This window comes from Patella vulgata, chromosome 1 (genome assembly GCF_932274485.2).
Source record: "Patella vulgata chromosome 1, xgPatVulg1.2, whole genome shotgun sequence".
NCBI lineage: Eukaryota > Metazoa > Mollusca > Gastropoda > Patellidae > Patella > Patella vulgata.
This window is the reverse complement of record NC_065879.2, coordinates 9,308,079-9,325,590: the sequence shown is the minus strand read 5'-3', so window position 1 is coordinate 9,325,590 and position 17,512 is coordinate 9,308,079. Positions and strand designations below refer to the sequence as shown.

The 17,512-nt window shown below is 35.7% G+C and overlaps 1 protein-coding gene across 1 annotated transcript in view; it reads left to right on the top strand.

Annotated features, from left to right (window-relative positions):
• LOC126812221 (ATP-binding cassette sub-family A member 2) overlaps nucleotides 1-17,512 on the top strand; it is an 81,167-nt gene that overhangs the window by 51,588 nt on the left and 12,067 nt on the right. Inside the window, exons 26-41 of the mRNA XM_050538513.2 lie at nucleotides 454-636; nucleotides 2,286-2,582; nucleotides 3,279-3,563; nucleotides 4,033-4,632; nucleotides 5,746-5,941; nucleotides 7,511-7,616; nucleotides 8,266-8,441; nucleotides 9,256-9,430; nucleotides 10,274-10,389; nucleotides 11,471-11,618; nucleotides 12,137-12,260; nucleotides 12,765-12,897; nucleotides 14,164-14,284; nucleotides 15,111-15,182; nucleotides 16,124-16,230; nucleotides 16,875-17,016. Of these exons, the coding sequence (XP_050394470.1) occupies nucleotides 454-636; nucleotides 2,286-2,582; nucleotides 3,279-3,563; nucleotides 4,033-4,632; nucleotides 5,746-5,941; nucleotides 7,511-7,616; nucleotides 8,266-8,441; nucleotides 9,256-9,430; nucleotides 10,274-10,389; nucleotides 11,471-11,618; nucleotides 12,137-12,260; nucleotides 12,765-12,897; nucleotides 14,164-14,284; nucleotides 15,111-15,182; nucleotides 16,124-16,230; nucleotides 16,875-17,016 (2,981 nt within the window). The remainder of the gene's footprint in view (nucleotides 1-453; nucleotides 637-2,285; nucleotides 2,583-3,278; nucleotides 3,564-4,032; nucleotides 4,633-5,745; nucleotides 5,942-7,510; nucleotides 7,617-8,265; nucleotides 8,442-9,255; nucleotides 9,431-10,273; nucleotides 10,390-11,470; nucleotides 11,619-12,136; nucleotides 12,261-12,764; nucleotides 12,898-14,163; nucleotides 14,285-15,110; nucleotides 15,183-16,123; nucleotides 16,231-16,874; nucleotides 17,017-17,512) is intronic.

The window sequence follows — 17,512 nt, the reverse complement described above, 5'->3', positions numbered from 1 at the left end:
TTTATTTCATTATCGGCCATTCCCCTGTGAACTCTGTCAACTTTTTCCCTGAAAACTTTATCATTGAGAGGTGTGTGACAGAATTGCAATCAAGTAATGCGAAATTCAGTCCTGTTACAGATCTGTCGTTCCCAACTATGGAGGTGGTGTTAGTAATTAAAAACAACGAATATGTTTGAGCTGTCATGGTTGGTTGAGATATTTTCTTATGCAGTCAACTCATGCGTTGTGGATCGGAATCCCCTCTTCACTTGATTGTCATTATTTTGGGGATTGAGAGAATTGAATTCTGGAACGTTCAATCAAGTGTCCCCTTTGATTATTTGACATTTTCTCCCTTAGTTATGCAAGGGGAGCTAACTCTAATTCAGTAAACTTAATTGATAAACAGGAACCTATAAGTTTGTCTTTAGATTGAATTGGATAGATGTTTGGTTTTTATTCAATTGACAGATCGAACAATTTTGTTATCAACACATCATATGGATGAAGCTGATATATTAGGTGATCGTATAGCTATTATATCTAATGGCCAGATGAAATGTTGTGGATCATCTATATTTTTAAAGAATAATATCGGAGAAGGTTATCACTTGGCTTTAGTTAAATCAGATAATAATACAGAGGAAATAGAAGGTAAGAACCTTTAAATAGCTAACTCAATATCATCCAAAGTCTTCGACATTGAAAACATGAATTATTTGTCAATTTAAAGATACATTATGTAAGATTTAGATAAAGAACTAGCCATTGTTGCTATAATAGTTCGAAGGTAGATGATGTAAAATGAATAATTTGAAAATTTCATTCAAATTACTCTATTGCAAGCGAAGATATTAGCCTTTGAAGGTTTGACAGACGTGTGCAATAATTTCAACCACGGTACTGGTTGATTAAAGCTAAGTCTCAGTCCTCCATATTTGATTAAATCAAAGTATCGCTGAACCATACTAATCTATTTAATCTCAGAGAAATCTGATGCCATCGAGAGTTGATTAAGGCCTGGGTCAGTTAATTAATGTCTAATTAATACTTTAGAAAACATTTCAGGCCTAAAGAAAGACCTGCAATAGGCAGATTTAGCTCTTGCATAATGCATGTTTAAATCAACATTGATGTTGTGATCTTACCGGGAAAAGATTGGCTTCTGATATCCAATATTTAAGACAAAATAAACATTTTACCATTGGTACATAAATTGTGCACCATAATACGTTTCAGCGCCATTTGTAACAAGGGACTCGCAAAAGGAGGCTAGACATATACCACAAGTCATGTCAAGCGGTGATGCCATATTTTTATCTGGAGAGCGTGCGCATTAAATACTTTAGGTGTAGACTGGAATAACCAGACACTAGAGATTGCCATTCGATCGAGACTTCTGGCTTATTTCGCCGAACATAACTAATTTGAAATTACAGTAAAAAAAGAAATGTTTGAATGTAAATCAGTTTATATAAATTCATATTACATTATTATATGTGTTGCGACAAATTTGTATGAATTTCTAGGTCCCAAGTATTAGCGATTTAGCTCCTTTAATATGAATAATGGGATAAAAGACTAGAGAAGCCTTGTCGAAACGTCGCTAAGTAATAAACAGTAATTGTATTTAACACAATAGTGACCTGTGGATTTCCAGTTAAAGGACAATATTGGTGCCAGTCATTATAAAATATGTGATAGAGCTTGTTACTTCAGTCAGTTATATAGAAGGACAACTCGTGTTTGTCATGTTTGACGTCACTTCCCGTTTCTTTACGTGTTTGTTACACATCTCCCATACCAATGATCTCTGTGTTAAAATTATATTTGGAATGTATTTAACCAGTTCTATCACATATGTAATAATGACTGACACCAATATTGTCCTTTAATTACTAAATACTGTTGAAACATTTTACAAAGATAGAGTGGCCCAATCTGATTAAAATACAGACCTATATATCGTTTCGTTTTTTTTATACTTTCGATGGCCTCTACTACATGAAGATCTGACCAGTTATAGTGGGAGGTTGCATCAGGGTTGATACAAGTGGCTTTTGACCCTATGACGTCAGGCATTGATTACATCAAACATTGATTAATCAATCAGTGTTGACGTTTCTAGTGGTTTACATACAGTTCCATGCACAGCACACCAAGAACTCGCTGTAACAGACCATTTCATTGACTAAATTCTCGCATCAACCAGATATTTGGAATATTACAGTATTGTAGCATTTTCTGTCTAGAATAGGTATACATATATCTAGTGTTTTTTATATTTGGTTTATTTATAGAAGAACAAACTACAGTACACAATGGGGTACCAAGACAACCTACATCACCCTGTGATGAGTCAAAGGTCACAGATTTTATTAGAAAATACATTCCATCAGCTTATTTAGTTAGTGAGAATACCAGGGAGTTACACTACATACTGCCATTTGAAGAAGCCAAAAAAGGAAATTTTGAGAAGTTTTTCCAAGTTTGTGAAAGTGGTGTAGAACATCTATATATAGACAGCATGGGTGTCATGGATACGACCCTAGAGGAAGTATTTTTGAAGGTCACCGAAGCAGCTTGTCTTGAAGAAGAAAGTGAGTATATTAAAAGTTACAAACTTTAGATAAATTACGCTGAAAGTATATTCTTCAAAAGTGAATGAATACATAGAAAGTATATTATTCTGGTGGCAGATAATATATTTACTTCAGTTTACTTTTGAGCTAATTTTGCCTTGATTTTTATATTTCATTTACTGTTGCTGTAGCCTCAGTGTACCTCTCATTATTTTTAAACAAATAATAAATTAAAGGGGCATTATGGAAGATTAGATAAAGAGCTGACAGTTCTCACTATTAAAGTTAAAATCTAGATAATGAAAAGGGAATATGCTGAAAATTTCAGTCAAATTGCTCCACTCTGAATCGAGATATTAGCGTTAGAAATTTAGGCCTAGCCTCGATCATCATTACTAAAGTCGGTACAATAAAAAACATAGTCTTGATTATCCATTTTTGGATTTAATCATCAAGCGTTGAGCAGCAGAACGGATTAAAATCCAGTAAACATTGCAGGCTGGCGATGGTATCGAGAGTTGATTATGGTCTTGGTAAGATTGTCTAATTAATAATTTAGGTAACATTTCAGGCCTAAAGAAAGACCTGCAATAGGCAGATTTAGCTCTTATATAATGTATGTTTAACTATGACCAGCTTTCCTTTTAGAAGGAGCTGAAGGAGTGAAATTTTTTATAAGCAAAAATATTGATCCTATTATATATTATTTATTAGAATTAAAAGAAGACAAGCAATTAGAAGAAATAATAACAAGAGATGAATCAACACATCCTATAAATCCATCTGATATAGATGCACATGCAACCAATCAGAATAATCTAAATGAATTACTGCTGCCTGATGATGATGATGATGAGTTGCTAAGCGATGGAATGGCGACTGGTGGAGTAAAAGAAAACCCTGATGTAGATATACTAGAATTAGGAGCAATGGCTGCTGGAGGGGAAGACACGCCCTCAAATAGAAAATATCCTAAAATTTATTCAAAATATGAACAAGGTGGGAAACTATTGATAAAATCCATATTTTTTTAAAAACCATACCGGGATTTAAATTACACTTTTGAAATTGTACTATACATTCACCACTGGATACTTGAGTCTTTATTTTACAGGGGAGTTGGATGGCCGAATGGTTAGCACGTGCGTGCTGTATCATAAGGTCTGTCATTGAGTAAACAGGCGTGGTTTCAATTCCCCAGTTGTAAGTGACAAGGAGTAATGTCGCCTGTCCAACCTCGTGGGTTTTCTCCGGTTCCTCCGGTTTCCTCCCACGAACGAATTATTGAAATAAAATTGAACTATATGTTAGTCCCAAAATGCCCTAGTTTGGGTCCAGTGGCTGTTAAATGCCCTCTCTCTATCTCTCTCTCTCTTACAACCATTATGGACTGCTCAGACAGCTTATACCTGCTGATGGAGCACATTTTGTTGCCAAGCAACTTATGTTTTTCTTCTTCATATTTCAGATGATAAAAATACGCCAAGAGTGCTTTTAGAGGGCCGAGGAAGCCGCATGCTGAGTAAAAAACTGTTACTGCTGAATCAGTTCCGTGCTGTTCTTGTTAAACGTTGTCGTTACATTATGAGAAACTGGAGGAGTCTGTTCTCACAAATTATTTTACCTGCCATCTTTGTTGCTGTGGCAATGACTGTTGCCTTAGCAGCGCCATCTGTTGATGATGCGCCCCCTATAGTGCTTAATCCTTCTCAGTATTATAACATAACTCAGCCCCACGGAAACTTTGTACCGTTTACAAATGAACGATTTTATCGTCAAGGGAGAGAACTAGATGCTGGGCCGGAGAAATTGATAAATACTTTACATTATCCATCAGGCCTTGGTGCCACTTGTGTTCTGCGTTCTGCCCACAACAGTTCATTCGATACCGATTTGCTGAGAGACAACAATTTTGATTATAAGACATTTGAACTTTTATCGCGATATTATAATGAAGAATGTCAACAAGTGTTCACGTCTGGTCTTCATTTAGATAGTTATATCCCAGATGCCATTTCACCCACTTCCAGCACTAAAATCAACTTCACGGAGCCAGATACACCACTAGGTAAGCTTCTGTTTACGTATATTTACAGTCTAGTTAAAGATACATTATGGGAGATTAGATAAAAAGCTGGCAGTTCTCACTATAATAGTTAAAAACTAGATAATGTAAAGAGAATTTGTTGAAAATTTCAGTCAATTTGATCCACTCTGAACTGAGAATTTAGCGATTGAATGTTAGGCCTAGCCTCGATCATAATTAATAAAAAACAGAGTCTCGATTATCCATTTCATGATTTAATCATAAATGAAAATTGAGCAGCAAATCTGATCCTAATCCAGTAAATATCGCAGGCTAGCAATGACATCGATAGTTGATTATGGTTTGTTATGTTTCATTTGATATCTGATTTTGATTCCCCGGTTGTACTTGACAAGGGGTAGGGTCAGTGGGTCACCTGTCCAACCTCGTAGGTTTTCTCCAGGTCCTCCAGTTTCCTCCCACTACTAAAGACCCCTACGCACAAGCGAATTATTCAAGTAAAATTGAACCATATGTTAGTCCAGAAATGACCTAGTTTGTGTCGAGTGGATATTAAACCCCATTTCTCTCCCTCTCTCTTGAATCAAGAATTTGAGTTAAGAATTTTCTTGCCAGGTGGTATGACGTTAAGATTTAGTCCTGAATGGACCCCTGGTCTATGTTTAACTATATAGAGTAGACAAACAGTATATTATACAAGTTAGATCTAAATTTAATTAGATTGATACATTTCAAAGGATCCAAACTTTCGGGCCCCGAGTTCACGAAGCATTAAGAATTTACTCAACATTGTTCGCTTTATTTTAACTCAAATATAACCCTTTATAAACCTTTTGTTGTGTTAATATATCAAATACATCAAAAAGAAACTATGTAGAAAATTTTGTGTTTCTGGATCAAAGATAGTTCTCATAAACAGTGATTGAAAGTTGAGTAGATTCTAATTAACTCAATCCCAAGAATACTTTGTGAACTTGGGGCCTGATCTGGGTGAAAATTGGAAGCGTGATTTGATTGCAGTGTAGTGATTTTACGCATATAGATTATACTTATGATGAGATTGTATTAAGTTTGTGTTGAACTGTGGGCATTTGAAAGTTGAACTGTGAATAATATTTTGTATATTTATTTTAGGTCCAAGTTATTCCAGTTCACATTATTATCCTTCATGTCAGTGTTTAAAAGATGGTTCAGGTTTTATATGTAGTCGAGCCTATCATCCTAATCCCCCTAGTTTCCGGGTCGTATCTAAGGACATTCTACAAAATATAACGGGACAACACACAGAGGATTATCTACTGTATACAACCTACGATTATAGATTACACAGGTAAGAAAGGGGTTGTCATTGAGTCAACTAGCGTGGTTTCGATTCCCCGGTTCAGGATTGGGGGGTTGAAGGGCCGAATGGTTAGCACATGCGCGCTGTATTATAAGGTCTGTCATTGAGTCAACTGGCGTGGTTTCAATTCCCCGGTTGTACGAGACAATGAGTAGGGTTGACTGTCCAACCTCGTTTTTTTTTTTCCGGGTTTCTTCGGTTCACTCCCACTGCTAATGACCCCTACGCGCAGGCGAATTATGGAAATAAAGTTGAACCATATGTTAGTCCCGAAATGACTGTGTCGAGTGGACGTTAAACCCCATTTCTCTCTCTCTCTCACATAGGTAAGAGGATATTAAAAAAAACATTCAGACGATTGTGTCGTCTTGTGTGCGAAATAAAGCTAAATTATTATAACTAGACACATAAAGATGGCCGTGTCAAATCAATATGTTTAATTAGAAATGGTCAATTTCAATAATTTTTTAACCGAAAGTATTTTTGATTATGTATGGTCTTGCAGTCTGCATTGGCCGAGAGATTCATCGGGATTTTCCGGCACGGTTTCCCCCTGTCAGTGGTGCAGAACAGAGGGCCTGATAAGGACAGCTATCTTGATATTAGGATGGCACGAAAATCCAAACATCCATGTATACATTGGCGTGAACGTAAAAGATCCCTTGTTGGTTGAAATTCGATGTAAGAGTAGGCTGTCCGGGCAAAATTTCCCTCATAGCACACTGTATAGCATATGTCCGTCTTTATTAGCCCAGAGGGGGGGTTGGATGGCGAAATAGTTAGCACGTGTGCGCTGCGATGTATCATACGATCTGTCATTGAGTCAACTGGCGGAGTTTCGATTCCCCGGTTGTACGTGACAAGGAGTAGGGTCGCCTGTCCAACCTTGTGGGTTTTCTCTGGGTCCTCCGGTTTCCTGCCATGCTAAAGACCCTACGCGCAAGCGAATTATTGAAATAAAATTGAACCATGGTTAGTCCTGAAATGACCTAGTTTGTGTCAAGTGGACGTTAAAACCCCATTTCTCTCTTTCTCTCTCTCTCTCACTAGCCCAGTCGGAGCAGAACAGTAGGACGTTAAACCCCATTTCTTTTCTTTTCTATATTTAAACTCTGTTCTGGAATGTTAGAACTTCAACACAGAAGAAATCAAATGAATTGTATAAATGTTTTGTGAAGGGATGTATCATGAGGAACGCTAAATTGGTTGTAGCTGGTGATGTTTTGGTAGGCGATCAGATTTTCTTGTCCGAGTCGGGAGAAGTGGGGATCTGTGTGGCGAAGAGCTTGGTTGTTGGGAAAGCTGCTCTGGTCACCTTGAGTAGATCTACCAACTGTTCGTGTATCCTTGGTCCACTTTCCTCCCTGTTGTTGAGCCCGACGTGTATCACTAATTCCTCTGGTGCAGGACCCATGTAGTTCTGGAGGATCTGTTTGATGTAGCTGATCTTGCCCTGTTGAATTATTATACTCTTTAACAAAAATCAAAGTTCTGGAGGAACATTTTGTGTCTTGGTTTCATGAAATTAAGACACTTTTGGAATTCTTTTTTCTGTAGATATGGTGCCTTGTCATTTGGTTTAGAACAAGAGTGTATTCCAGAAAATTTTGGTGAAAAAGCTCCAACCTTGTTTAAAAAATTGGCTGTTAGAAAATTAGCTAAGGTAGGTATATATATATTTGACAGCTGTTTTGATAGTATCGTCTTATGTTTGAGTCTTTTGTAACCTCAATCACAGCTGTTCATGAAAAATTATGTCTGGTATTCACAGTCAATCGGATTCCTCAGTTGTACGTGACAAGGAGTAGGGTCGGTTTCCTCCTACAAAAAGACCCCTACTCGCAAACAAATTATTGAAATAAAGTTGAACCATATGTTAGTCCCAAAATAACCTAGTTTGTGTCAAGTGGATGCTAAACCCCATTTCTCTCTCTCTCACATATTCATTCTCTGTATTACATAGAGATATCTAGAGAGGTCAAGTCAGGGGTCATGTATAAGAACCTTGATTGAATGATATCGACCGTTTCTTTAACCAATCAACATACATGTACATGTAATAGCCTTTCAGAACCACTCAAAAATATCTCCCAGAATTCTTAGCACATGTGGTGTAAGCTCTACTAAACAAACTATTTCATTGGCTTATCCCTTAAGTCATACAGAATGCAGTTTACTTAAAACTTTTCCATAAACAAAAGAATTGTAGAAAACTGGAAAGATAAATAGGAACTGTGTTGATTTCATTGAGTCTGGCAGTCTCCATTTTAAATGAATTTAAAACTAAATAAAGGGTATTATTATGTTTACAGTATTGGTTTAACCATAAAGGATACCATTCCATGCCTGTCTTCCTCAACTCTATAAATAACGCCATCTTGAGAGCCAATTTACCCCGATCAGCTGGTAACCCATCTGCTTATGGTATAACTGCTGTCAATCATCCATGGAATCAAACCAACAATGAGTTGTCTACCCTGAATTATATGTAAGTAAACTGATGTATTTAAAATTAGTGCTATTTGATAAGGCCAGCTCAATTTTTCGTCATAGGTCACGAGATGTAAACAGGGCTAGCGCTAATCCCAACGCTAACCCTAACCCTGGACCTAGCCAGTCGACTTGGGTCAGCTAAGAGTTAATAATGGGCCAAGTGTGTATACCAGGTTGGGTTGTTCTCTACCTTTCTTAACAATCTTTCAATTCACGCTGGGTTCCCACTGTTGCACGATGTGTAACAATAGGATTGTCACTACTGAGTCCACGATCTGGTATGTGCAGATACGTTTCGATATAATCAACACGATTGCTACGACCTGATAAGACCTGGCCCAAGTTCACAAAGTATTCTCAGATTTAAGTTGAGAATTTACTCAACTTTCAATCACTGTTTATGAGAAATATCTTTGATCCAGAAACACAAAACTTTGCATATAGTTCCTTATTCATGTACTTGATACATTAAAACAACAGAAGTTTTATAAAGGAATATATTTTAGTTAAAATAAGGCGAACAATTTTGAGTAAATTCTTGACTTAAGTCTGAGAATGCTTTGTGAACTCGGGGCCAGATAAGATCACCACAATTACTTCACATTTAAATTACAATTTCAATCATAGCAGAAATCGCAATAGTGGGAACCTAGAATTAGGGAATTCATGGAAACCTAGGGACATATCTTAATAAACATCACAGCCAGTGTTATTGTCGTGTAATCTTATAAAATAATCTGATTTTTATACGATAATAAGATTCCTTGGTTAGACATAAAGTATAATAAGTTTATTGTTTATAATTTCAGTATGCAGGGTACGGATGTATTAATAGCTATATTTATTATAGTAGCTATGTCTTTCGTACCTGCTAGTTTCGTTGTATTTCTTGTTTATGAGAAATCAACAAAAGCCAAACATTTACAATTTGTTACTGGTATAAATCCGGTTGTTTACTGGCTCGGAAATTATATCTGGGATATCGTAAGTTATATTTTATTTTATTAAATAATATCTAAACAGTTTAAACGCTGATTATTTGTCCAATGTGACTTGTATGAAGCTTATAAGGTAAAGAGTCCAGTTATCCTAGGGATTGACATCGAAGAGGACAAATATTAATATAAATAGAAACTACCAATCTCCCAAACAGAGTTGTCTTCCCTTGCAGTCCACACTAACCTCTGCTAACAGCTCATTTGACTATGCCACCAAGATTCTTGGTATCGATAGACAATGATAAACAATACAATGGAAACCAAATAAATGATAATATACTTATTCCTAATAGAAATGGGGTCATACTTATTGTAAAATAATAAAGGTTTTACAAATATACAGGGAACTCTTTCGTGAAGGATTACGGGGTTAAAGGGTCGTAAATACTTTAGAATTACATACACATGGATCTGTTTTCCATTATAACATGCATGTAAGGCCTAATACATTTACACATAAAACATGCAAATTTATACTGTTTTTTTTTCGGAGGGGTAGTAATTGATGGCATTTCCCCCTAAAATTGACAAAAACTCGTTAAGTGTTTATAATGGCAGGAATTTTTCTGACTGTTGCCATTTTTATCATACAGTTAATCATGTGACCAATGACTTCTGGGTCAACTGGTGTAGTGCGCGAGCCAACAGCAAAGTCGAATGCTGGATAGCAAGATTTGTTTGGAGAATGAGAAACTACAAGTGTGACATTATATATTAAATAAAATTTCTTAAATTCCAAAATGTTGGATTTTGAATCTGTAACTTTATTATTGTGAAAGGTTATTTTTAGTGTGACTATGTTATAGTATATATTGTTTATATATTACAGTGTAATTATGTTATACCAGCATTTATGTGTATATTGATACTAATAATATTTCAAATACCTGCTTATGTATCTGAAGATAATCTTCCTGCTGTTATTGCTTTATTTCTTATGTATGGGTAAGTATATCTTTTATATTTACACTGTATTGATATGAACGAGGGGTATATTTTATATATTTACACTGTATCAATATGACCTTGTGGTATATCTTATATATTTACACAGTATCAATATAGCCTTGTGGTATATCTTACATATTTACACTGTATCCATATGGCTGTGTGGTATATCTTACATATTTACACTGTATCAATATGGCCTTGTGGTATATCTTATATATTTACACAGTATCAATATGGCCGTGTGGTATATCTTATATATTTCCACTGTATTGATATGACCGTGTGGTATATCTTGTATATTTACACTGTATCAATATGGCTGTGTGGTATATCTTGTATATGGCCTTGTATGTCTTATGTATTTACACAGTATCAATATGACCTTGTGGTATATCTTATATATTTACACTGTATTGATATGGCCTTGTGATATATATAAGGCATTTTATTAATGTTACAAAACCAGATCATCAGATGAATATTATTTATATGTTGCTAATTAAAGGAGCTAAATCGCTAATATTAATTGGGACCTAGAAATGTAATATAGATTGATTTACATTCAATCGTTTCTGTTTTTACTCTAATTTCAAATCAGTTATGTTCAGTGAAATATGCCAGAAGTCTCAATTGAATGGCAATCTCTAGCGTCTAGTTATTCCAGTCTACACCGATAGTATTTATTGCGCATGCTCTCCAGATAAGAATATGGTGCCATAGTTTGACATGACTTGTGGAATAAGTCTAGCCTTGTTCTTTGATTCCCTTGTTACAAATGGCACTGAAATGCGTTCTGGTAAACGATTTATGTACCAATGGTAAAATGTTTATTTTGTCTTAAATATTGGATATCAGAAGCCCATCTTTTCCCAGTAAGATCACAACATCAGTGTTGATTTAACTTCACAAATAATGTGTGTTTCCAATGTCGAATACTTTAGGATGATACTGAGTGAGAGACTTGGCTACTTTATATGTCTTTTTGTTGAACTATGAGGGATAAGTTATGACTCTTTTCCACTGCACCAAATATGTTCTTCCCAACTTGGTATATATATTTATTTGTATATTTCAGTTGGTCTATGACACCTGTTATGTATCCAGCATCGTTTATATTCAATGAACCGAGTACAGCTTATATATTTTTAATTGTTATTAATCTATTTACTGGTATAACCTGTATTATTACCAGTTTCCTACTAGAATTATTCTCTTATGATAAGGTAAGATTTACATTTTATTTATCTTGCTATATGTTCGCTATTAATGGTAAATATTTCTTATGGCGGCAGTGTGTGTGTGTAGGCTGGGGGGGGGGCCACTATTGAATCTGTTACAATCCAGATGGCAATTATATGTTACATGAGGATTCAGCTATGTTTGTCAAAGGGTGGTTGTCTAATCAATTCATTATCTAAGCCATCTGATGGTTTAGGGTGTTGATATTAGGCTTGTCATATGAATAAATGTCTAAATAATAGTTTGAAGCCGGAAAAAGCACTTGCAATAGGCTTTTTTAGCTCTTGCATAATACCCTTTTTAGGACCTTGTAACGGATGACTTGAGGCAGACTTATTGAGCAGTACTTTTGGGCGGTTTTAAAAATGAGCTGCAAAACTTTATATTTGAATATAATGTGACAGACGATAATTTAATACAATCTGATCTATGTATTAATTTGTTGTTTTATTGTAAATGAGAGAAACAGATTATTTCATTGTTTTTAATCTTTTTATTACAGGATTTAGAGAGAGTACATAATGTATTGAAATATGTATTGATGATGTTTCCGAACTATTGTTTGGGTCGAGGTCTCATGGATCTCGCTTTTAATGAATATAAAAATGAATATTACTTCAAAACTGGTAAGTTTACTATTTTTATAACACCAAAATTAACTGGAGTGATTTGTCAATGCTTTATGTGGGTGGGCAGGCGTTGGCTGGCCGAACGGTTAGCATGTGCGCACTGTATCATAAGGCCAACTGGCGTGGTTTCGATTCCCTGGTTGTACGTGACAAGGAGTAGAGTCACCCATCCAACGTCATGGGTTTTCTCAGAGGCCTCCGGTTTCCTCCCACTTCTAAAGACCCCAACGCGCAAGCGGATTATTGAAATTAAATTGAACCATATACATCACAAAAACTGATGACGTTTTACTGTGTAAATGTAAAGTTGTGAAACTTCTCTAATGTACAGTACCACCTACGCTTGGTTGAATCTGCAGGAGAATGACAAGCAGTTTGACTTATCGATGCTTCTGCTGATAATTTTGATTCTAATTCTGATGATAATGTCGTTAAAAGAGTCGGCTAGTATTTTATGATACACCAGGTGACTGACAAATTGTCATAATTTAAATATTTCAGGACAATATGATATGATGATGTCACCATTAAAATGGGGTCTAGTGACGAGTCATCTGGTTGCTATGGCTTGTATTGGTCTACTATTTTTTATTATAACATTATTATGTGAATACAGTTTCTTCTTTAAACCACGGTAGGTACAACTCATCATCTCTATAGTCTATTTCTTAAATGGTAATTTGGCGCAATATAGCCCGGTTGGAGCTGACGTGCCATAAAACCATGTTTCATTTCATTTCATTTTCTCAAATGGTAACTCTCGGGCAATCTTATCAGAGGAACGTTCCGACTTAGAAAATGTTTAGTTGATAATCCGCGGGCAATTAAACTGTTTATAATTAAGATAAGATGAATGTTTATTGCATCAAAATGTCCATTATGGACATCATGCATACATATACACTTAGACATAGTCATATACATTTGATAATACACACATGGGGGTTGGATGGCCGAATGGTTAGAATGTGCGCGCTGTATCATAAGGTCTATCATTGGGTCAACTGGTGTGGTTTCGATTCCCCGGTTGTATGTGACAAGGAGTAGGGTCGCTTGTCCAGCCTCGTGGCTCGTGGGGTTTTGCCAGTTTCCTCCCACTGCTAAATAAAATTGAACCATGTGTTAGTCCCGAAATGACCTAGTTTGTGTCCAGTGGACTTAAACTCTCTCTCTCTCCCTCACACTCTCTTTCTCTCTCTCTAATAATACACACACAAATAATACATTCATACAAACAGCATAGTACATATGATGTCTTCTGATTTGTTATATATTTTGTCATTGGTCGATAAAGACTAGAGAAGCCTTGTTGAAGCTTCGCCTACTAATTGGCATTAAGTGTTTCCATAGAATCGTGTCTTTGTATATTTTGTATATTTTGTATATTTTCACTTCAATTACTAAATGACATATAGAAACAGTCAATCGGATTAAAATACAGATCTATATTTCGTTTCGATTTTTTATACTTCCGATGGCCTATACTACATGAAGATCTGACCAGTTGTACTGGAAGGTCGTGTCAGGGGTCATACAAGCGTCTTTTGACCCCATGACGCCAGACATTGATTAATCAACCAGCGTTGACATTTCTAGTGATTTACCCACAGTTCCGTGCATGGCACACCAAGAAGTCGACGAAACAGACCATTTCACGTCGACCAAAACGCCGGCAATGTAACAACTCTTCCAGACAAGTAAAACTAAATTTTGAATTATAAAAAGCAAAATAAAATAGAATCTGTGTTTTAATCAGATTGAAAAAAACAATTCAATCAGAATCGTTTGGATAGAATTATTAGTCCATTTGTGTGCCGGAAAATACAGATATTTAAGTTAATGATGCTTTAATTCCTTCCAAAATATACTCCAAATTGTGAATTTTTGTATATTTTTGTAGACGTCAGAAAGTATCTAATTCTCCTATACATGATGAAGATGTTGATGTTGCAACAGAACGTAAACGAGTATTAAAAGGAAATGGCCGATATGATCTATTGAGACTGGAAAATCTTACCAAGGTAATTAATTATTGTACAACTTAGATATAGGGGGTGCTTGATTCACAGTCCAGAACGTCCAGAATTGCAATCGAGTGACACGGAATTCAGTCCTGTCACAGTTCTGTCAATCCCGACTATGGAGGTGGTGTGAGTAGAATCGTGACGTAATTAAACACAACGAATGTGTTTCGGCTACATGGTTGGTTGATATATTTACTTATCCAGTCGATGGATGCTTTGTCGCCCAAAATACCCCTTTTCACTCGATTGTTACTATTGAGAGATTTCAATTCCAGAACGTTCAATCGAGTACCCTCATAGCTTCCTTGGATGATAATTGCAACTGCAAAACTTTTTTTCAACTGAAAATTTCTTAGTTCTTATAAATATCCTATGAATATTATAGTCTGGTCGCCAAACCCAATATTTCGAGAGAGTGAACCTGGTAATTGTATACAATTTATTTTTTTGATGGATTTTAGTAGCCTAGGGTGTCCTCTTTAAGAATCTGCTGGGTGAACCTTGATGACCTTTGAAATTTTGAGAAATTCAAGATGGCGTCCAAGATGGCTGCCATTTCAAATAATCCCTATAACTCCCATAGTATTTAGTCTAGAATGATAATTTTGGCGTCACTCGGCAGATTATTCAAAGAGGACACCCTTTGTATACAATTTCCAGGTTCAGCTATAGTTCTGCCGGACTATTATGAAATGTTTTAAAATTTTTGAATATTGAGAGAATTTAGCATATAATTGAATAGAATGGGATGAGAATAATATAATTATTGTTATATGTATATATAAGTATATAAGTAAACTGTTGTTATATATTTATTCTATAGGTATATCGAACAAGTAAACTTGGTAATCATGTAGCTGTTGATAGAGTATGTCTTGGAGTTCCACCAGGGGAGGTAATCTTCAAATCTTTTTGATAACATATGTAAATTAAATAAATCAATTCCTTAACAAAGTTTGATTTGATTAATTGTAATTTAAGTAAAATGCAAAATATAACTAAATATATTATTTCTATATGTGTGTGTGGTGGTTTTAAGGGAATTTCCAATATTTAGATTTTCTGCTGTTTCATTTCTTGTATGAACATCCAAAACAGAAATGAAATGAAATGGGTTTGACAACAAGTGAGCTAATCAAAATGCACATACCATGCAGTATGCTATGAGGGAAATTTTGCTCAGACAGAATTGTTTCTTCTTACTCTTCTTCTTTGAATTCCAACTGTCAAGGGGTGGGGGGCGAGGGTGTTGGATGTCTGAATGGTTAGCACATGCGTGTTGTATCATAAGGTCTGTCATTGAGCCAACTGGCGTGGTTTCGATTACCTGGTTGTACATGACATGGAGTAGGGTCATCTGTCCAACCTCATGGGTTTTCTCTTTGTCCTCCGGTTTCCTCTCACTCCTAAAGACCCCTATGTGCAAGCGAATTATTGAAATAAAATTGAACCATATATGTATGTTAGTCCCCAAAAGACCTAGTTTGTGTCAAGTGGACATTAAACCCCATCTCTCTCTCTCTCTCTCTCTCTCTCTCTCTCTCCAACTGTCAAGGGTTCTTTTACCTGCATGCCAGCAAGTAGACCTACATGAGTGAAGCTTGTATTTTTGTTTTATCCAAATGACTAGACGCTTGCAAGGTCCTCTGTCCTGTACTTCTCACAATAGGGAGCACAACTCTGGGATCGAACCTGGTTACTAAGCCAGTGCCATACTCACAGATGTATAATATTTATATCAGTGTATTAGATGAGTCTAAATATCAGTGATTATGTGTAATTGTAGTATTTATATAATTTCAGCGTTTATTAATTGTAGTATTTATATTATTTCAGTGTTTTGGATTGTTAGGTGTAAATGGAGCAGGAAAAACGACCACATTTAAAATGTTAACAGGTGATTTACCACCTACTGCTGGTACAGCTTATCTTAACGGATATAGGTATGTTAATATTACGAAAACAAAGTCTCAATAGTAAATAATCCCCTGGCTTGGATTCAAAAGATTTTACTGAACGTTTATAAGTGGCGCTGGTTTATAATGTCAATAGAGGGTCTCGAAGGTTTGACAAATTTTCACTTTCTCATATCTTTACTGCTATAGATTCAACTTACGCAATATTGTAGTTTGCAATAAAAATGAAATGGGGTTTACAGTCTTACTGTTCTGCTCTGACTGGGCTATGAGGGAAAATTTGCTCGAGCAGCGGCACTACTCTTATTTCAGATTCCAATTGCCAAGGGATCTTTTACGTGCACGCCAATGTATACACGGGACCTCGATATTTTGTCCCATCAGGCCCTCCGTCCTGCACCACTGACGAGGCAAAACCACGTTGAAAAATCCTGATGAACTTTCTCGGCCAATGCAGGGATCAAACACGCGACCTCCAGGCTAGCGAGCCAGCGTCTTACCAATTTAGCCACCATGGCTCCAGTTCGCAAAGGACTTGTCCATGCCGCAAATTACTTTCAAAGACTTCAAGTATATTGGTAATATTTGTAGTATTGTTAAATATATAAAGTAGTATTGTGTTATATGTGTAGTATTGTGAAGGACATAAAGTAGTATAATTGTATTTACAGTATTGTGAAAGATATAAAAAAGATACAAGAAAGTATAGGATATTGTCCACAGTTTGATTCCCTCTATGATGAACTAACAGCTAAAGAACATCTACAGTTTTATAGCAGATTGAGAGGTATACCACCAAAAGACGAGCAACAGGTAATTAATTATACAGTGCTTCCTTGGTTAAATCCCATCCTTTTGTTTTTCTACTTTTATACTTCTCTGTATTTTTTTTTATATTTAAGATCTACATTGTTCTAGTAAAGAGATTAACGATACATTATACAGGATTAGATAAAGAGCTGGCAGTTCTCACTATAATAGTTAAAACCTAGATGATGTAAAGGGAATATGCTGAAAATTTCAGTTGAATTGCTTGACTTGAAGCCGAGAAAACTTTATTTTAAAATCACTGTAGCCTCGATTGTCATTGCTACCGCTGTCATGATAATTAGCAAAGTCTTGATTTTCCATTTTTACGTTGAATCATCAACAGACGTTGAACAGCTGATTGGATTCAAATTCAGTGAAAATCAAACACATAAGATGGCATCTATTCTATTAACTATTATAATTTATTATAGCGAGAACTATCAGCTCTCTATCTAATGGATATCATCCAGTCCAGTATTTATATCTGTACTACATATTA